Source organism: Eucalyptus grandis, chromosome 2 (assembly GCF_016545825.1).
Source record: "Eucalyptus grandis isolate ANBG69807.140 chromosome 2, ASM1654582v1, whole genome shotgun sequence".
In the NCBI taxonomy this organism is placed as follows: domain Eukaryota; kingdom Viridiplantae; phylum Streptophyta; class Magnoliopsida; order Myrtales; family Myrtaceae; genus Eucalyptus; species Eucalyptus grandis.
Window position 1 is genome coordinate 35554155 of NC_052613.1, and position 21869 is coordinate 35576023.

The window sequence follows — 21869 nt, forward strand, 5'->3', positions numbered from 1 at the left end:
ATTTGGTGACTCATCGGTAAAATCAAAGTTCAATGGCCGCACTTGACGACTTTCTTGCAGATTTTCCAAGCGTCCTTGACGTGGCCGAGACTTGGGGTGAGCATGGTCGGGTTGGATCGGTCCACCCCTAACCTTAGGACCAACCCACACAGTGTTGGTTCTCAATTTTTGGGACCGAAGACTGACCTATTGAGTTTGGGATCGAGGACTGGACTGACTAAGGTTCCAGGGTCAACTTGGACCAACCGATAATTTTTATTTCATTTTTTGTACTCCTTAAAAAAACGATTGAGAACCGGAGTAACCCAATGGGTTCGGTTCGATTTTAAAGTCAACCCAGGACCAATCAATAATTTTTTATTTTATTTTTTGTACTCCTTGAAAGGGCAACTGGGAATTGTACCGACCCAATGGATTCTAAGAAAGGCAAGCGATGAGGGTCAAGTGAGGTGAGCGTCGAACAAAATGAGCATCGAATGTCAAGTGAAGAGCAACAAGTCAAGCGAGCATCGAGCGGCGAGTGGCATGAAGCGGTGAATGGCACGAGTGACTCAAAGCGAGTGAGGCGAGTGTCGAGTGACGAGGAGAAGTTGTTTCTTTTGATTTTGGCAAATTGAAAACTAAAAAGACAAATAAGACAGAAGAGAACGAATACTAGAGAACGAATACTAGAGGAGGATGCCATAAGGTGCCTTTTTGGACACCGTGAGAATTCCTTACAAAAACATTTTCCTCATTTGTAAATTATAACTACTGACACTTTGTAAAAGATATTAAAAATCTAAGTTATTAAAGAACAATGTAAAATTACTTGAACTCCTCACTAAAGAGCCGTTTAATGTTGTTGACGCTGTTTATTTTAAAGTTTTATCTATATAAAAAAATATAAGTAATATATTAGATATATATATATAGTCGGGGTTGGTCCGAGTTGGACCGACCGAACTCTCAAGACCGAGGACCAACCCGCATAGTGCCGCCTAGGAATTCGAGGACCAAGGACCAACCCGGTCTCCCGGGAATCGGACCGGGATCGGTAGGGTTGGGCCGGTCCGAGGTCGACCTTGGACCGATGCTCACCCCTAGCCGAGACCTCCACCAATCCAATTATATAAACTTCCACATTACCTTCTTTTTTTTTTTTCTTTTTTTTTGCACAGTCCTACTCGACCGGCCGAGGAAAGACAATTAAAAATACTTTTTTTTTTTTTTTTTTTGTAATTTTGCACCAAATGGCCGAAAATATTTTTTCACTCATTTTTAGGTTTTAGTGAAATACCAAAAATATTATCATTTTTTAGCAGAATGACTTTTTGGATAATACTTTCCAAAAATGTCTCATTTTCCACGAAATTTGAGGCACTTTTTATTTTATAGAAAATAGATTATTTGATAAAAAAAATGATTGATATTGCTTGAAATAATTAATCAATGTAAAATATTTTTATTATTGACAACAATTTATGTCTAAATATTTTTGTGGATGGTGAAAAATTATTCATTTATACATTTTTGTAAACGATACAAGCAATTATATTTAGAAAAATGTTTTCCTAACCATTTATTTTCCGTAAAACAAACAGAGTTAATATTGTTTAATGAATTCAAGCATTTGAATCCTTTAATGAATTCCGTCATGCTCTATTTGGATGAAAAATCCAATGTTGTTTTTTCTTCTTTCCATTTTTCCGATCCTACGTGGCTGCTAATGTCGTGACAGGATTTCCTTAAACACAAAGTGGTGTAGATTCTTGGCGCCACATCAGACAGAATAACTAGAAAGATTGAAAATAGAAGCAAAAAGAAAGGAAAAAAAAAAGTCACAGGGGATCGTGGTTGGGAAAGGGGCAGGGGCAGCGGGGGTTGGCACTACTGCCTCCTTTCACAAGCAAGGACCGACGAGCATTGTCCATGTCCATGTGAAGGCGGCCGGCCCGCCACGTCACCCTCTAACCAAGGCTTGCTTGCCCTCTAACCATCGCCAGGGTGGTGCCACAACTGCCACCATAGAGCGAGGGTGGGGGCAGCCCTCAACGTCCCCGTCCTCGGTGACTTTTGAAGGCTCAATACTCCAGTAGCTCATGATCATTTTGTCGTCTCAACTTGCTCCATTGAATCTTGGTACGGATATATCAATTTAACATAAATGTAATACGGACGTATTAATTTGAAATTTTTTATAACATGAAAATTATGTTGGGTAAATATAGTATAGGTGCATCAGTTAGGAACAAATGTTGCACGCATGTACCTATTTGGAAGTTTTTGTAATATAAAAATTAGTTTGGGGCTTTTGATGGTATTAACTTAATAATTATTAAAGTGAAGGAAGTGATTTAGTGAGGCTGAAAGATGCTATGCATTTTTAAAAGTATATTCTGCGAGTGCAAGTTGCATTGCTGTTCTCGAAAAAGGATACTCTTCTAAAAGCAAGTTACTGTTATTATGCACCTATGGCCCTAGAAGATGCCACATCTAGCATCCAACACTTTTTCATTGTCCATGTTTATATTCCACGTCAATCTTCTTCCATAATGTTGCTGAACAGTGGGCTCATTTGCGTGGATATAATGTAATGAAAGCATCCTTTGTATTATATCTCGTATCTATCTATCTAAAGAAGAAACAATGTAACGAAGGAATTTATAAAGCTTCAATCTTAAATGAGTTGTGTTTGATGGAAGGAATAATTTGAGTTGGAAAGAAAAAGTACAGATGATATTAAACAAATTAAAATGTACAGGCAGTTGTGGTTTCATTACTTTTAAATTTTTCGCACAAGCTTTACTAATAGAGTTTCCTAGAAGGTTGGCTATACATCTGGGGCGTATTACTTTTTGTTCTTCTCCCACAAGCTTTACTAATAGAGTTTTCTAGAAAGTGATAATACATAAGCCGAAAAATTTATTCCCCTTTACACCTCTTTTCTAACATTACATAACTGGCAAAGAATAACATTAGGAAAAAGTTAGGGTGCGCATGACAAAATTTCTAAAATAGAAATTGATTTATGGCCAAAATTGATTTTTCAATTTCTATTCCCCGGACAAGTTTCTGAGCAAAGAAACCTATTTGATAACGACTCAAAATTTCTATTTCTGAAACAGAAATCTGTGTGATAATAATTGAATAAAATTTCTATTTCTAGGAATAGAAATTGATTAGAGTACAACATAGGAAACCCTCAAATACAAAATAATAGTCGAAATAATAGTAATACATTACAAAAGTTGAAAATACAATTTCATGGAATTTCCGCCATATTATTATCCCTTGTCATTTTATTGGCAATGGTTTTCCTAAGCGTCTCCTCGGTCAATGTATCGTATAAATACCACACACCTTCAGATTTTGCGGTGTAAGCACAGCCGCTCGACTGTGGCATAACTCCAAAAATACCACCTGTGCTCAAACAAAAACACCAAATTTTCTCAAACTTCCTCAGTAACTGGAGGTAGTCCTGAAGCATGAACAATGCAATGTCGCCAAAACATTATCCATCCATCAATTAGCAAGAATAGAAAAACACCTGTGGTTTCAAGTAACTGATGACAGCTTCTATTCCTACAACCAAACCCATATCAATACATTTATAGCACAAACTTGCGTTGCCACAATAACATTAAACTGATACTAAACGAATTATGCATGGACAAATTAGGGTTCCATGAATTCAATTCTCTTTCAATGGCACATTTTATCATCAACCAAGCATATCATCAGCCTAGCTGCAAGAAGACTCAATTTCCAAGTCTCATATCGATTTCCTCGCAATCCTCCCCTGAACAATCATCAGAATTCATTATGAAGATACCGATTTCTCATTCCACTCCAATCGATTCAAGAACGACATCAAAGTCGTCATGCCAAAGATAAACAGCCATAGATAATCATGACCCAAAATTCAGAGTTCGAAACTTCACACCACTCACCTCAGAGACATGGGCTGTCCCAACCAGGTACACATCGCAGGTGCCACCCTCGGCCGTGGACTCGCAGTTGAGGACCACCATGCTCCCGGAGAGTTCCTTGGGAAGCGTCCTCCTCCTTCAATCGGATCCCTCGCCGTCTTCGTCGCCGACGCCGCCACCGCTCCGTCGATCAACCTCCTCGCCGTCGTCCTCCACCTCCCTCTTCAACAAGCAACAGGTAAATCGAAATCAAATCTACAGGACGAAAGCCGAAACATGATAAGAGAGGCGTGATAAGAGAGGCAATAAGGGAATGATCGATCGAACCTCGAGAGGAATCGTGGGGGAAGTTCCAAAGAAGGCCGCGAACGAACGCAGACGCGGGCGGATTGAATAACGACGGAGATGGGCAACGGCGACTGGAGTTGCGGAATCGAGAGCGGAAAGGGGACGCGGACGGAGGAGGCGGGTCTGACAGGACGACCGGAGCAAATTGGACGGTCTGAGGACAGTGACAGTGAGATGAGTGACGATCGATCAGCAAGAGGATGGCGACGGCGAGGATGGACAGCTTCGGAGTCGACGGCGCTAGGGTTTTTGGTTGAAGTGAGGAGAAGGAACGCCTAAATAGAAAAGCAAGGGTAAGAAGAGGAGAAGGAGTTGACATCTCTACTTGAACAAAGAAGGATGGAAAAAAGAAGAAATTATTTCTATTTATATTTCAGAAACGAGAAGCTACAATTTTTAGCTTATGATTTTTCCTCCAAATCAATTTCTGAAATAGAAATCTGTTTCAGAAATAGAGAAATCAAATTGCGTTACCAAATGGATTTATGTTCCAAACATGTTTCAGAGAATAGAGAAACAGAGAAATCGAGAAACAAAAATTTTATCATGCGTGCCCTTAATTTCCACTATGGACACCACTAACGCAAGAATCGATTCTTTCATTTAAAGGGCATGGAACATAAATGGTCGCCTGTCTTCATTATGTTGTGTGTGACAACGTTGTCTAATTACAAAGATAACTAACAAAAGATTCTTAAAGTCTACAGGAGGATTATTCTTGCCAACTAAGGGGAAAGGATTGTTCTAGGCGTCTTGGACTATAGGTGAGGGTTAAAGAAGTAAATTTCCTCATTGAAGATTTCCTATATATTAAGCACATGGGGTTCATCCTTTGTGGCAAGACAAAAATAGAAGCTTTGCTCAAGTGCAAGGGGTTGTGCTTGAAGAGGAGAAGTGCTTCGGTAAGAACACCATGCCACAGACGAGAAATCATAGAGACGCCCGTTCTTTTTCTGAGATAATTTGCTTTCGATAACTCCAGGTCGAGGCATGAGGGCAGCCCTCCAATTATACTGTCTTTCGAGATTTGAACACAATTTCGATCTGCTCAAAGGTAACTCTTTTCAGACACAAATAACATACTGCTAAAAGTTTGATACCAAGTTCTAATGTTTTTCTGTTAGCCTACTTCTATTTATGTTCGACTTGTCTTCGGTTCATATTGGATGATCTTGAACCATGTATTATACACTTAGACTGTATTAAATATTTTTTGTTTGCGCATTTGCTGACATCAGCGTAATATTTGTGTGTGAATTATATATTTAGGTAATACAAATTCTTGGGGTTTTGGAATAATACACGTTTGCCCCTAAATGTTCAACTATTATACATCACCTTCCCTGAACTTTTTTTTTTTTTTTTTTTTTTTATGGCCATTGACCCTCCATTATATTTTCTGTTCGAATATGCAATACATGACTTTTAAGGGGTAGCTGTGTAATTTCATGTCATTTTTTAATAGAAATCTTTCTTGTACCCTTGGTTTTTGTGAAAATGAAAATAAACAAATGAAGTAGAATAAGTTAACAAATATTCATATCAGAAAAGATAAATATCAATGATATTATTGAAAGAATAGAAATTGAGAAAAATCGATAAGATATTAATAGAATTAGTAAGGTATTTAAGAAAAAGAAACACAATCAAGTATAAAAGTAAAATTCCTGCATAAGGTCAAATAACAAAAATCGGATGCTCATTTTGTATTTTTAAATGGTTTATTAATGCAAAAAAAATGATGAATAAATTTTTTTAAAAAAATTCACCTTAGATTTCGATTGATCTTTTCTTTTATAAGTTGAGGTCATCATTTCCTTGAATAATATCTATAAATATCTTAGTTTAATATTTTTTACATCAACTAACCCTTCGAGTATACTTAACGAGTCACTACTATTTGTTGGCGACCTTCTTGTTTTTGAGGCCTTTTTTCTTCTTATTTAATTTGTGTTTATTCTTTTCTAAAATACATTTCTAGTTCTATTAAAGTGGCTATATTTACCAAAATTTAACAATTTTTTATTGTTTAATATTATTGCTATTATATATTATTTGTATTTTGGTTATTTTAGTTTTTATAGCAAGTAAGGTAAAAGAAAGATTTCTTTCAAAACATGAGATGGAAAAAACTATTTTTACCTCTAAAAAATCATGTGCATTGCACAATGGAGATTATAATGGAGAATTAACGACCGTAAGTTCATGGGATATTGTGTAACGGTTGAAAGTTCGGGAGTAAAAATGTGTACTACCCCCAATGCTTAGGGCGGTGTTATGTGATATCCTCTCTTGTTATAAACTAGTGTATTTTGCTTATCAGCTACTGAAAAGGAAGTTATCTTTAGGGAATCGAAACTTTATGGAACTCCTCTTTTTAAATGGAGACTTGCTCATTTGTGAGCAAATTTACCAGGCTCCAGTGAACTAGGCCAAGGTGGTGCGAGAATTTTTATTTTTTTTGCTCTTCTTATATTGGGAACTTATCACAATTCGGCCTAACTTGGTCGAATTGCACACTCAACTTAGCTAGGTCAAGGGACCACCATTTTTTATTATTTCTTTCTATTATGAAGAAACGATGACAAATGCCAATTTTAATAGTTTACCTAATTTTTTCAGCAAATTCTTCAACAAAATACTTGATAACGATATCGTCTTTTCGACCGCTAGATATTCAATACAGTCAATTTCTGTTTTGAGATTCAATCGGGCTAGCTTGGTCGAATTGATACTCAACTTAGCCAGGTCAAGGGACCACCGTTTTTTATAATTTCTATCTATTTTGAAGAAACGATAATTGCCGATTTTACTATTTTTTACCCAACTTTTTCAGCAGATTCTTCAACAATATACTTGATAACAATATCGTTTTTTTGACTGCTAGATATTTAATACGGTCAATTTCTCTTTGAGGTTTATGTACTAATTTCCCATATCACCCCAAAAAAAAAAAAAAATGATGCTTTTGAAAGTGCACTGTTTCAAGAAAAAGTAACAATTTGAAAAATATTTTTCAAAAATTGATTTTTTATATCATTTAGAAAAAATAGTCAATAAAAAAAAAGTTCACTATCAATAGTAATTTATGCCTCAGCATTCTCGTTGACGGTGAATTTTTTTGATTTACTAATTTTTATACGTGATATAAATAATCATTTTTAAAAAATAATTTCAAATTATTATTTTTCGTGAAATAAACGCATCCAAGTCAAGCGAGATTTGCCCCTTAGCATTAGACGGAGCCACTAGTAACGTGTCAATTCACTCACTTCAAAATATTAATCATGATCATCCGTTTCTTCTAGAGAATAAAATAACCGATTGACATTATTTCCTCCATTTTGGCTTATGAAAGCATTTCTACTTAAAAGATCCATATTGTAAATTACTTAACGTTTTCACTCATGCAAAAGTTTTGACCAAATTACTCGTACACACGATTTTCAAATCGGACAAGAATTACATTACTCTCTTTAAATATTAAAGTGCTTGGCCGGCTTTGCCCGCCAAAAAGATTTTTGCATTAACTTTTAGCTTTTCAAAGTCATGGGCCACATTTCCGACCAAAAACAAAAGGTCATGGACCGCATAGAAACTTTTTCCACATAATGCACAATCAACTTCACGTACGCCCTCACATCCTCGCTCATTGCCCCTAAGCGTCTCAGAGCCCGCCTCATGTTTTAAGCTTGGTTTTGTGCCGCTATTCTTTATTGTTTTATCACTTTTCTCCTCTTCTGTTCATACATCGAGTGATAAACTCTCTTCTTCGTTCAGTTTCCTTCGCGACCATATGCTAAAGCGAGTACTAAGAGGAGAAACAACAAGAGGAACAAAAGAGGGGAGAAAAGGGAATTTCTTCAATTTAAAGAAGAAATTATGGCTGAAGCATGTGCTACCTCCGTTGCAAAGAATCTTGCATTAAAAGTCGGTGAGTACCTGTTTGCTTCGATTAGTCGTCAATTTGGGTACGTGCTATGCTATAAGAGCTATGTCGAAGATCTCAAAGATAGAGTCAAGGAGCTGGAGACTGTGAGGGAAAGGGTGCAACACTTGGTCGATGAAGCTGTGTATGACGGAAAACCTATATACACTGATATTAAGAATTGGCTAGAGAGTGTGGAGAATAAGGCTAAGGAAGTAGAAAACCTGTTGAAACATGGTGAAAGTGCAAAAATTTCTTGCTTTCGTGGGTGGCTTCCCAACCCTGTGGTGCTCCATCCAATTGGCAGGAAGGTGAAAAAGATGACTCGAGTCATTCAGGGACTCCATGAGAAAAGCCCAAATAGTAACTTCCAGAAGGTCTTCTATGAGAATACTCCGATAGGAATTGTCACCGATACCACTTTTGCTACAATATCTGTCGACAACAAAGAAGATATCCTGGACTCAAGGGCCTCAATCATACATGATTTAATGAAAGCTATAGCAAATGACAAGGTCTTTGTGGTTGGGGTGTATGGACCAGGTGGGGTTGGCAAGTCCAAGCTTTTGGAGGACATTGAAAGGCAAGTTAAGGAAGAGAAGTTGTTTGATGTTGTTGCCAGAGCAAATATATCACGCAATCCTGATCTAAAAACAATCCAGGGAGAGATCGCTTATGCACTAGGTTTGAAAATAATGAATGAGGAAACTACTCATGGGAGAGCATATCTTTTACGCAGGAGGTTAGAGAGTGATCCTAAGAAAAAAATTCTCATAATTTTAGATAATTTGTGGAAGAAGGTAGAGTTGAAGGAAGTTGGAATTCCTTGTGGAGATGATAATAAAGTAAGAGGCTGCAAACTGTTGCTAACATCTAGATACCGAGATGTTTTGCTCATTGACATGGGTTCTGACCGAGAATTCCGACTCAATGAGTTAAAGCATGGAGAAGCACAGAGAATTTTTGAAAGAACAATGGGAGATAGAGTTAATGATCCTAACTTTAAACCCTTGGTAGATGGAGTGGTCAAGAATTGTGGAGGCTTGCCCCTTTTGATTATTTCATTGGCAAAGAGGTTGAAGCATGGAGATTTGGCTGCATGGAGGAATGCTTTGACCAATATAGAACCGTCAGATGTAAAATCCATAGTGGAACTAAATTATAATGACTTAAAAGATGAGAGGATCAAATCATTGTTCTTGGTTTTTTTTTTTTTTGGTAAAGATTGTTCTTGGTTTGTGCTCTAGACTCTGGGAGAATTTCCACAAGGTACACCTTTGTCTACTGCATGGGTTTGGGTTTATTTAAAAAATGTAGCCAGACCATCGAAAACACTAGAGATAGGTTCATTATGGATCTACAAAGCCTACAAGACTCTTCTTTGGTACTGGATAGTGAGAACATAGAACAATTTAGAATGCATGACATATTTGTTGAACTAGCCATCTCCATTGCTTCCACAGAATGGAACGCCTTAGTCGGGAGAAAGGACTATGGGTTTAAAGACTGGTCAAAGGATGAGCTCAGAAAATGCACGGCAATATCCTTCCCTCATGTTGGCATTGATGATCTTCCTGAAAAATTGGACTGCCCAAATTTGAGGATTCTTCTATTACTCGAAAGCCACCTATCTCTCGAAATTCCTGAATCATTTTTTGAATCTATGGAGAAGCTCCAAGTCTTGGACACTTCTGGCTTTTCTTTCACCTCTCTACCTTCATCCACTGAGTTCCTTAAAAACCTCAAGTCATTGTGTCTTGAGTACTGCCATCTGGAGGATCTGACTGTCATTGGAAAGCTGAAAGGATTGCAGTTCCTAAGTTTATATAGATCTGCATTCACTCGGTTGCCAAAAGAAATAGGTGAACTAAAAGAATTGAAATATTTGGGCCTGAGTGGGTGCACCAAGCTCAAAGTTATTGAACCTGGTGTGCTCGAAAGCTTGGTTAATTTAGAAGAATTGTATATTGAAGACAGTTTTGATCAGTGGGAGGCTGAGGATGAAGCACCGCGAAGCAACGCTAGCTTGGTTGAGTTGAAGAATATGAAGAAGTTGAGCACCTTGTACATTGCCGTTCCTCATTCTGCCAATCTCTCAAGAGACTTGCCATTTATGAAATTGAACAAGCATAAAATCCAAGTTGGGGACGTTTGGGATTGGTCGGGTGAATACAAAGAATCCAGAACTTTAAAGCTCAAGCTGGATTTAGGCAGTCTTCTTCTTGAAGACTGGATGCAGAGATGTTTGCAGATAACAGAAGATCTCCACTTGGATGGGATGCAAGATGGCAACGACAGCATTCACGATTTGTGCGTCGAAGGTTTTCAGGAATTGAAGCATCTTCATGTGCAAAGGAGCCCCTCACTTCAGTACATTATTCATTTCACTGAAAATGTCCCACGCACTGCATTTTCTAGATTGGAATCATTGTTTCTCAAGAATTTGAACAATATGGAGAAGATTTGTCACGGTTGTCTTACCCCAGAATCCTTCAGCAAATTAAAGATTGTGAAAGTGGATAACTGTGGTGAAATCAAACATTTATTTCCTTTGTCCATGAAGAGAATATTCTTGCAGCTCGAAGAGATTGAAATAAGTAGATGCCACTTGATGCAACAAATTATTGCAAATGCCGAAGCAGATGAAGATGGAGAAGAGATAGATGATGATCCCAAAGTGCAGTCATGCAATGTACGTATGTTGACATTGCGAAACTTGCCAGAGATGACGAGCTTCTGGAAAACCATGGACTATTCAGTCGCATTCTTCAATGGACAACAGGTAAATTTCATGATCTTAAAAAAATCATATTTTCCTCCATTAGGACCATCCTAGTCGGAGGAAACCTTTCTCCGACTAATTTCTTGGATCCACGAGTAACAGACATGGACATCCTTCAATTGATTTTAGTCATAGAAATACACTTGGTTTAAGCACAGATTTGCTTGTTACTCAGTTAGCGATGCCGTTGATAATGAAATATGAGGAAAGACTGACAAAATAACATAATTTTTTTCCCTACCTTTTATATCCCTTTCCAATTTCCTCCTTACCTTCAAAGCCAAAGGTACTTATTTTACGTCCCACGCATTGTGCAGGCCGTAAAAAAATTGACTTGCTGGAATATACGTTGGAGATATAACTTATACAAGTTTTGGTAATTTACAAAGTAATATGCATTTATCTACCAAATGAAAAAAGAAGAAGAAAAGATTGTGACATTTGAATCGTTTAATATTTTGTGTAAAAAAGTATTAATTTATTTGAAATGATTATATAAACTTTTATTTATAAATACATTGAAGTACTAGCTTTAGAATTATCTAAATTTATTTTTTATATGTGCAACTAAATGGTAAGTAATATTGGGATACTCTTTCCATCATGAAGTGAATGAAATTTTATGCATGGACATTATATGTAGGAGTATAACAGCATGTAGAAAAAATGGATAAATAATTTTTTCTTGAGGTTTTAAATTCCAGAATAATTGGGACAAATAATAATTTGATTTTAAAATGGAATTTCTATGTGATATGTGACTGGATAAAAAATCTATTTATTAGTTAATTACACCTCACTATTTGTGTTATGTTATCAGCATACTTAAAGAAGCGTCAAATGAAGTATAGATTTTTTAAATAATCTATTATTTCTGAGTGGTAGAATTATATATGTATGCACATACATTTTGGGATACATCCATAATTTGAAGAAAGTATCTAGGAACTAAGTAATTTGTATGACCTTTATTTAATAACTAATTGACATATATAGAATTCTATTATATTCATTAATGGAAAAAAAGAACATTTTTTTTTTCAATAGGTGAATTTAACTTTAGTTGTTATGTGTCAAAATAACATCCAGATAGTTGTACCCATCATTGAACTGTCTTAAGTACATCAATCGTAGAGTAATTGAAACAATTAAGTTGCTTTTTTTTTCCAATTATTGTAAAAAGTTGTGGTAGGTGACTGGATCTTTGTGGTTGTATGGTTCTATAATAACTTTAATTATGTATTTTTTTATACATATTACATGTTAATTGGTGGACCTATTAGGTGACTATGAAATGAAAAATCAAATATAATATTTGATAGGCCACTTTGTTTTGTTGCTTTTGGTATATTAATGAGATGTTAGTGGGATAATTAATATTTTTTTTTGCTCTAATTCATGTAACCGTGGACCTTTGATTGTGATCAAATCTACCCCAAAATCTTCGTTCTAAACATTTTTCTAATATTACTAGTAGAATTTATTTTCGCTGTAAATTTTTTTAGTAATAAAATATTGCTTGAGATTAATTAGAAACACATCTAGCATTCATTTGAGCATGATCACTTGGATCCGAAATTTTTTAAAACTATTCTGTTAGTATAAAGTCAAAAAAATAAAAATGGAAACCCTTTTTAAGTCAGATTTTCAAATTATTTTACAACTGACCCAAACCACAAAAGCGTGATTGCACGACTAAAATCATTTATGAAATTAAGTCATTCTTTTTCTTAGCTACATGACTAAAACTTTCTACATAAATTAACATATTTATGACAAGAAAGCGTATCTTAGGTCCTTATATGTGTGAAATTAAATTCTTTGCCGAAATTGACTTCAATGTAAGTAATCGATTTTTGGACTACTTTGGAAAAAATGCCACACTCAAATTACACCTTTGAATCAATTAAAAGCATAGCTTTATCTGTTTGTCAATTTAGTTCATGATTTGGTAGAAAATAATTGACTCTTTTTTTGCTGTCTTTTGAGACATTATATAAGACCACTATGATTGACTAAAAAAATTAATTGAGTCTATGCCATGAATTCGTGAAATTTAGGCAGAAAACACAAGATGTGAGGGTAAATCCATAACCTCAATAATTCGGGGATTATAAATTCTCTCTTACTATTTCATATATAATTAGAAATGGACTAGGCACTAATAAAGGGTGAATTGGTTGCTCTAGGGAACTTAGAATACTTTTTTGTGAATATGTGATGGATAATATGTGGATGGTGCACTGGTACCGTAAAAACATGAACACTTATGCAGAATAACAATTTTTGAACAAACAGAAATTATTAGAGTTCAAGGTATAGAAGAAACACAAATGAGATTTATAGTTGTACAGAATCTATTGCTTTTGCTCCAAGCTTCTAAAGTTGCATCTACAAACTCAAGCACCCCTCATAAACACTAGATCACTCTTCCATACGACAAAAATCGGCTCCCTCTATAGAGATCTACAGTTAGAAATCACTCTTACTTTGCTCGAAGGAAAGCAAAAGAATTTAATGCAACAGAGAGAGTTGTTCCTGAGCCTCTTCCCCTTCCACCAACCACTTTGATATGTTTTGAAAGACTTTCAATCTGCAAAATATCCGCAAGAAATTTTATCCAATCAAAGAGTCATTCGTTTGACCTTCCATGGGAGCTCTTTCTACAGAGCATAGATAGCCATTTCCAAAAATATAACGCTTTTCTTCTATAGTCTGCTTGACATATTGTCTGCTTTCACAAAAATGCAACATATATTTGATTCAATCCAGGCTGCTTCTGGCTATTCAATACTTGAAGATAACTAAGATACACCAACTTGAATCCAATTCAAATTGATAGCGAGCTGGGTCTTCCAGTATGATTGTAGAGGCTTGTATATAAAACCATCCAGTTTGTCTATAGCGTGTACTGCTTCTCCAAAATGGTGCTTCCAGACATTTCACCATTTTTTTTTTTAATATGAGATTATTCACCTATTAAAAACATGTTCTTCCAAGCAAATTGATATCCTCGTGTTCTATAGATTGTTCACCTTCTCCCGATCTATACAAACTTTAACGAACCTTCGCTCTCCAGCTTTTTCTCCTTGCTGAGCCAAAGCCTTTGATTGTTAACGCTATCGGCATATGATTTGTGTATATAGAAGTTATTCGTTCTAAATACTCAATTACATATTATAGTAGCCTTTATTTATTTTGTCATTTTGAAAACAGCTTAATGGATATTCTCAACATAATAAAGTCCAAATAAGTAATAGGGAAATGATAAGTTAGTGCAAATATCATAATTTTTACAGAAGAATATGGTAAAATTGAAAAATCACTACTCTGCTTTTTTCTTCTCGTATCTTTAAATCTATTACACGAGATTATTTCCTTTATTATTTTTCACATGCAATGGGTGTTCATAATTTCTAGTAACAAGTACTGTTATGAGATTATGTGAGTTATTCACCTTTCGTAGGCTAAAAGAAAATCAATGCGTATGCCTTCATAATGTTATGCTCCTGGCTTTGTAAGGTTTCACTGCCCCAGTTGGAGTCCTTGACATTGTCTGAACTTCCCAAATTGAAAGAGATATGGAGTTCTCAATTCCCCTTAGATGTGAGCAACTTAAAATTTCTGAAAGTAGAGGATTGCACTTTCCTCTTGAGCATCATCCCATCAAATATACTACTGAAGCTGCGGAATTTGGAAGCCATAACCATTGAAAGATGTCACTTAATACGAGAAGTATTCGACCTTGAAGGACTGATAGCCAGTGACAATGTCAAGATTCTATCACGATTGACCAAAGTAACTTTAAGTGACTTACCAAGTATGGGATGTATATGGAACAAGAATCCAAGAACATTGTGTTTCCAAAATCTAAGGTCACTGAAGGTGCAAAATTGTGAGAAATTGAGGTTTCTTTTTTCTTCTTCCATGGCTAAAGGACTCGGGCAAATAAAAGAAATTGAAATAGTGACTTGTAAATTGATGGAGGAAATTATGGATGCACAAGAAGAAGAGTCCGAGGAAGATGCAACCACCAACACTTTAGAGTTCCCTCTATTAACTTCCTTGTCTCTTGAGAAATTGCCAAATCTCATGACATTCTCTTATGGGAAGTGCTATATTTCCTGTCCATCCCTAACAAGACTGAGAATATCTGGATGCCCCAAAATGATGACATTCTCTTTATTCGAAGGAAAGCAATAGTTGATGACAGCCGATACAGGCTTACAACAAGCATTCGGTTGTATCAACTCTGGCTTGTCTTTGCCCGTCTTCTTCAATCAAAAGGTATGTAATATCTCTAGAACTTTCCATGTTTTGCTTATTCTAGCAATTATTCTCTGTCACTGTAGTCTTATTGCCGATGAAGCAGTTGAAAATTCTATCTGTCAGCATGTCTTGTAAAGCCTCTTGCTACTCCCTGCATATGTCATTCTTGTATGACAATGGTATCGTTTTGGGTCATCAACTTCATTTTTGAGATTACGTTAACATATGAGAGCGTCCAAATCAGGACTTTTAGGAGCTCATGGTCTAAAAGCTAACATATGGCCCTTTCATACAGGTTCTTTTTCTGAGGTTGGAGGATTTGATGCTCTTGTCGTTGGGCGGGTTGAGAAGGATATGGCACGATGAACTCCCTGAAGGATCATTCTGCAAACTAGCAACCATCACCGTTGGAGATTGTGAAAATCTATGTAATATTTTTCCATCAAATTTAATAGAGAGGTTCCAAAGCCTGAAAATGATTGAGGTGGTCAGGTGTGCCTCTTTGAAAGCATTAATGGAACATGTTGCTGTCAAAACTAAGAAAATGCAACAACATCTGGTCTTCTCAGACTTAAAAGAATTGAAGTTATGGCACCTGCCGAGGTTGAACGCAGTTGTGACTAGCAGCACCAAACTAACGCTGGGTCTTCCTAGCTTGACTAATGTTAGCTTGCATTGTTGCCCCAATTTGAGATGTCTCTTCACAAATGGCACTGCTAGAACTCTTGATAAACTTGAGATCCTAGATGTTTCTGATTGCAATAACATGCGGGAAATAGTTGCCGTAGAAGATGGTGAAGAGCGAAAGTTGAAGGTGGTGAAGTTCTCTCATTTACGTACAGTGAAGCTTTGTTCCCTTAAGAGCTTGATTACTTTCAGCTCAGAAAGTTGTGCATACGAGTTTCCATCCCTAAAATATCTCTCAATTCTAGAGTGCACTGAGCTCAAGGCATTCATGTTAAGGCCGTCAGTGCCAAGTTTGGAGATGTCGAATGAGGCAGCTACCGGTTTTGATGATGCTCCATATTCTTTATTTGACGATAAGGTTTTCCTCTTTCCATTCTCTTAGCCGTATCACTGCTCATGTTTGGTTTTTCCTTTTTAATGCTCTGGACTCATAAGTAACTTTGCTTCTATGCCATTTATTGTGACGATGCTTCTGCAGGTCATTTTTCCCAAATTAGAAGAGCTACATCTAATAGGAATTCAATCGAGAGAAATTTGGAAGAATAAGATGCTTGATGAGTTCATTTGCCGCCTGAAGGTCCTCGAGGTGAAGCAGTGTCACAATTTGTTGAATGTTATTCCTTCATTCATGTGGAAGATGCTGCTTCACTATATGGAGTCATTGACTGTGGAGTCATGCAATTCGATAGAAGGCATATATACACTTGAGGGCATCAGTGTCTTGGAGAGAGAAACTGCAAGCAGCAGTCAAATGAGAGAACTATCTCTATTTGATCTCGCTAATTTGACATATATATGGAACAATGAGGACTTACCGAATCTATGCTTTCACAACCTGACTTCTATAAGAGTTGAAAAGTGCCCGCGTCTGAGAAACCCTTTTACAGTGGCTACGGGAAAAAGTATGGAACATCTGAAATATCTTGGTCTAAGTGGTTGTGGAGAGATGGAGTACATTGCTGCCAGAGGACCAAAGAAACCTAATGAAGCATCCGAGCAATTGTAATTCTACATCTTCACAGCATGGTAAAATTCAAACTTTTCTACCATGGGAAGCATATTTCAGAGTAGATTACTATTGTAAAAGTTTACTATTATAGATTGTAAAGCTGCAGAATGATTGTAGATTATGCTGATTATAAAAAAAACTAGACAGTGGCATTCTAACTAAGAAACCCATTTTGCTGGGCAAAAAGTTGCACTCATTCTTCTTTAATGACATATCTAGTTTCTCGTCCCTAGAGGTTAGAGCTACACAATGTAAAGGCCGGTGGGGTGACTTCTCCCAACTTACTATTTTCATTACAGTTTTTTGATTTTCTTTGATGAGAAAAATCTCAAAGCTTTATCTTACCAAAAAAAAAAAAAAAATCTCAAAGCTTTGATTTTAATTTGATAAGAAACATCTCAAAACTACTTCTTTAATATAAGCATATTGACACGCATAGCAAAATTTTTTATAAGTTTAAAAGATTTAGTTTATTTTTCTTTCATTTTCAAATTTTAGAATAGTGTAACAGTTCATTAATACTGTGATTGAAGTACGAATATGAGCTCCAATTAACATTTCTTTATTTAATCGAAAATCTAGTCGATATTAAAGATTTTGGCTCAATTTTAATTTTAATCAACTTAAGGGCAAGGGATAATAACACCACTAGTCTTAATTGACGCACCTACACGACACATTTATTCAAAATTAATTTCAAATCTTACAAAAAATTTAAATTGATACTTCATAATATATCTACCCCAGCTAATTCTCATCTATAAAAATCCAAATTGATATCCCCTGGATTTAAAAAGAAAATGATCAATCACGAATTATAAATCATCTATGACAATAATAATAGTAATAATAATAACAAATTCGCCAACGCATCAGAAAAACGAGAACAACGAATTCTAAACGAGAGGATCACCGCGTGCTCCCTCGCCACCACACTAGGCCTTTCGGCCTGGCCTATTCATTGGTAAGATACTCGCCCGGCAATCGTCGAGAGGCTGGGGAAGCAGAGCCAACCTCCTAGGGGGGATTCCCCCAAGCCTTTCGACTTGGGTTGTGGCGGGAGAGCCCCTGCGGTCAAACCCCCTGTAACCCTGGGGGACTTTAAGGGGCCTTGTTTAAGGTCCTTAGGCTGGACCAATCAATCACAAATTATAAGTCATCTATGATAATAATAATAGTAATAATAATAACAAATTCACGGACGCATCAGAAAAACGAGAACAGCGAATTCTAAACGAGAGGATCACCGCGAGCTCCCTCGCTCCCAGATCCCTGCTCCTCCGCCAAACCCGTCGAGTGCCGCAGCCTCCTCCGCCGCCACTTTCGAGCTCTGATTTGGATTGGGTTAGGATTTATCGCGTTCTTCCTGTTCCGAGACGGCGACGCAGAATGGGACTCAGATATTCCGCAAGTACCGTGACGCGTTGAAGAGCGTCCGGAGCTCCGCGGGCTCGTTGCAGGAGTTGTCGAGTTCGGGCGTGGAGCCGGTGATCGAGATGGTGAGCACGTCGCTCTTGAATCAGCATCGGTCGTACGGGCCTCTCAGCACGGAAGATCCCGGCAGCTCTAGGTATCGAGATTCTCCGTGCGATTCCCATTTTTGTGCGCTATTTGGTTGTTTATCAGCAGGAAGAGTGAGGATTATTTGCTTCCGGACTTTCGATTTTGCTCTTTATCCACTTGTTTGGATGGATCGAGTACGTGTTTGTTGTGAGAGATTAGTGAGATAAATCATCTTGGAGGTCTTAGTGTTGTCTTACCATGTGCACTATGCAAGTGAAGGAATTGCAAATGAAGTACGTCTCTAGAAAAAGTAGAAGATGTTCATCAGGAGTCAGACATGTCGTCCACAGAAGAGCACCTTAACCATCTCGATATATGAAGTAAAACTAGAGCAGGATGGTACCTTTCGACTGAGGTAGGTTTTTGGTCCTGAACAGTTATAGTGGATCTGATGACTAGAATGACTTAGTCGGTTATACAAAGGGTTGCTGCTTATACATTAATTTTTTTGTATGTTTGGGCAATACAGTATACCCTTATCTATTTGGAAATTGAGGTTGTTAATTGTCATTTCACTCTGGAAAATCCTATTGGCATGAATCAACATAATACTGAACACAACACTGGAAGCAATTGAGCGTTACTTAGCATTGATTAAGTACACCTATGAGTCCATGATACACGTTTGATGCTCTTTCCAACAAAGACAGATCCTAGGAAACTACTGCCCTTGTCTCTAGAGTCTAGACGCAAGGCTCCAGATCACTGTAGATGCGGTGCAGTGCTTGAACTTCCTTAATAACAAGAAGGCAATACCGCACAGCAACCTGAAGTCAACTAACATCTTGTTAGAAGCTCCGGACTTCAATGCCCTCATTACAGACTACAGTCTCCACAGATTAATGATGCTGGCTGACACCACCAAGCAGGTACTGCACTCCGGCGCCCTTGCTTACCGACCACCTGAATTCACCAGCTCGAGTAAACTGTGGCCATTGCTGAAGAGCCTTGTCTATGCACTCCTGGTCATATTTTTGGAGCTTTTGACCAGAAGTTCGGGGGAAATGTTTTGTGGCAACCCGGGATTGGTCAACCTGACGGACTAAGTTAGGTGGATGAAAGGAAAAGGCCGCGGCAACGTCTGCTACCACGGAGGGAATCTGGAGGCATATGGCACGGAGTAGTACTTACGGGGAGCTCTCTATGAAATGTTGCAGCTGGCTCTGAGATGCATCCTTCCAGCGTCTGACAGGCCTGACATTAGTCAGACAGTTTTTCAAAGACCTTATTTCTCTACGGCCATGATGGGCACGCCGAGCTAATTGATAAATTCGGTCATTGATATTTCCCGTACCGATCCTCGTTCTTGTCTATTTTTGGTTCTTTCACTTAATTCATGTTGGATCTTTGGGTGCGTTTGTTTCACAGAATTTTCCAAGAATACGGTTTGTTTTCCTTTGTTTTGTGATGTATAATTGAAAATGTTTTCTGCCGTTTAGATCCCATTAAAAAATAATTTCACACTTCATCACAGGAAAAAAATCAATTTTTAATTTTAAAAACTTCAAATTTTTAATATTGTTGTTTTTTATTTACTTTTATTTTCTATTTTTTATTTTCTTTCTTTTTATTTCCTTTTTTTATTTTTATTTTTTTTTATTTTTCCTTCTTCTTGTCCTTCACTCCTCAGCTTCCTCATGCCGTCCCTTTTGCTTTCTCTGGCAATTTGTTCCCAGCTGGCTTATAAGGGGTGAGCTCCAGTTGTCGCTAGAGGTGGCGAGCTCGCCAGTTGGCTACTATAGGCTAGCTCGCCCAATCTGGCGAGGCTTGAGCCTCATCGCTGGAGGCCACAAGTTCACCCGATTTAGTGAGACCAGAGTTCACCGGCCATCCTTGTGGCCGGTGACGGTGAAGAAAAGCAAAAAGAAAAAGAAAAAGAAGCAAATTCAATTTTTTATTTTTATTTTTAAAATGTTTTCCAAATTTTAATTTTTTTTTAAAATAAAATATTCAAATTCAAATTTTTTTAAAATATATTTTTATAAGAATAATTGTTTGTAAACCAAATATCAAATCTAAGCTTTGTAAGATTCGGAAAACGTTTTCCGGTCCTTTCAAATGGGAAATCATTTTCCTGAATTTAAGTTTTGCTAGGAAAATATTTTCCGTTAACTAGGAAAACGTTTTCTGTTGACTCATTTTCCAAAGCGACCCAAACGCTGGAAAATAAGGAAAATATTTTCCCCGAAAATGTATTCTGCAAAACAGACGCACCCTTTGTGTTTAATTCTTCACTTGATTAGGTCTAGCATATTTAGTTCCTGACAAGATTTCTTTTGGTATTCTTCCAAAGAAATCATCCAAAAAGCTGCATATAGATGGAAAGGGGATGATCATCATTCTTTTCACATTTGTGATTGTTTGCTTTTTGCTTCTGAACCTTTTGTTGGCAATGTTTCTGCCAAAATGGCCGAGCCATTAGTTATTGCACTCCTTTCCATTGGCCCTGATGGTTTTATTTAATGTGATGGGCCTAAGTTGGCCCGTCCGCCCATGATGGGCCTAAAAGCCCGGCCCACAAGGGGAAAGAGAGAGGGAGGAACGTACCTTTTGGCATTTTTAACGTACGTTCCTCTTCCTCTCTCCCTTGAAACGCTCCAAAAGAAAACGGTAAGCAAAAGGCGAATCCATCTTCCCTTCAAGCCCAATTGACGTCATCGGTTCGAACAGGATCGGTTTTCTCTTTCTCATATCGGCGTCGGTGTTTAACCTGTGGCTAATGAGGTATGCTCGATTCCATGGTGTACTTTAGAATCGGTGATAAATGTGAATATCCCGGGCTCGTCTCGCCGCATTCGTTTTAGGGGTTCGATTTAATGTCGAATCCGACAAACCCAACATTGGTATCAGAGCCCTAGTTAATGTTTTCCCGACCCCTTTCATGTTTAATGAATGATTTTTAATATTTTTTTCGCGAAATTAATTGGCCGACACCAATCGGGGCGAAAAATCCCGACACCCGAGCACTGTTCATCCATTTTTTTGAGTTTCTGTAACTCAAAATTGATTTATGATGGCGTTGGATGGAAGGGCTCATCGAGACGATCGCGACGAGTGGCGGAACGCTGCCAACGGCCACCGGACGCGCCCCACGCGCAGCCGGAACAAACCGGCGTCTTCGGCGCCCGCAACGCACGCGCCGATTCGCAGACGAAGGCGTGTGCGTCGCACGCGACCGACACGCGCACGTGCGTCGCACGTGTGCGTCCGCGGTCGCTGGCGCTTACGAGGCACGCGCCGGTCGGTCGATCCGACCCGGCCCGATCGGTCCGACGACTCGGCGACCTGACCGTTGACTTCGACCGTTGACTTTCAACCGTTGACTTTGACCGTTGACCCAAAAAAAAAAAAAAAAAAGAAAAATAAAAATGT

General features: G+C 37.6%; 2 protein-coding genes across 2 annotated transcripts; both read left to right on the top strand.

The window, feature by feature from the left end:
* Positions 1-5134: 5134 nt before the first annotated feature.
* LOC120286407 (disease resistance protein At4g27190-like) lies at positions 5135-15172 on the top strand. Its single transcript, XM_039307040.1, has 4 exons — positions 5135-5313; positions 8040-9382; positions 9505-10969; positions 14492-15172. Exons 2-4 carry the CDS (start codon positions 8142-8144, stop codon positions 15170-15172), a joined length of 3387 nt encoding a protein of 1128 aa, XP_039162974.1. The 5' UTR covers positions 5135-5313; positions 8040-8141.
* LOC104428109 lies at positions 14514-16307 on the top strand. Its single transcript, XM_039307041.1, has 2 exons — positions 14514-15256; positions 15534-16307. Exons 1-2 carry the CDS (start codon positions 15176-15178, stop codon positions 16305-16307), a joined length of 855 nt encoding a protein of 284 aa, XP_039162975.1. The 5' UTR covers positions 14514-15175.
* Positions 16308-21869: the final 5562 nt, after the last annotated feature.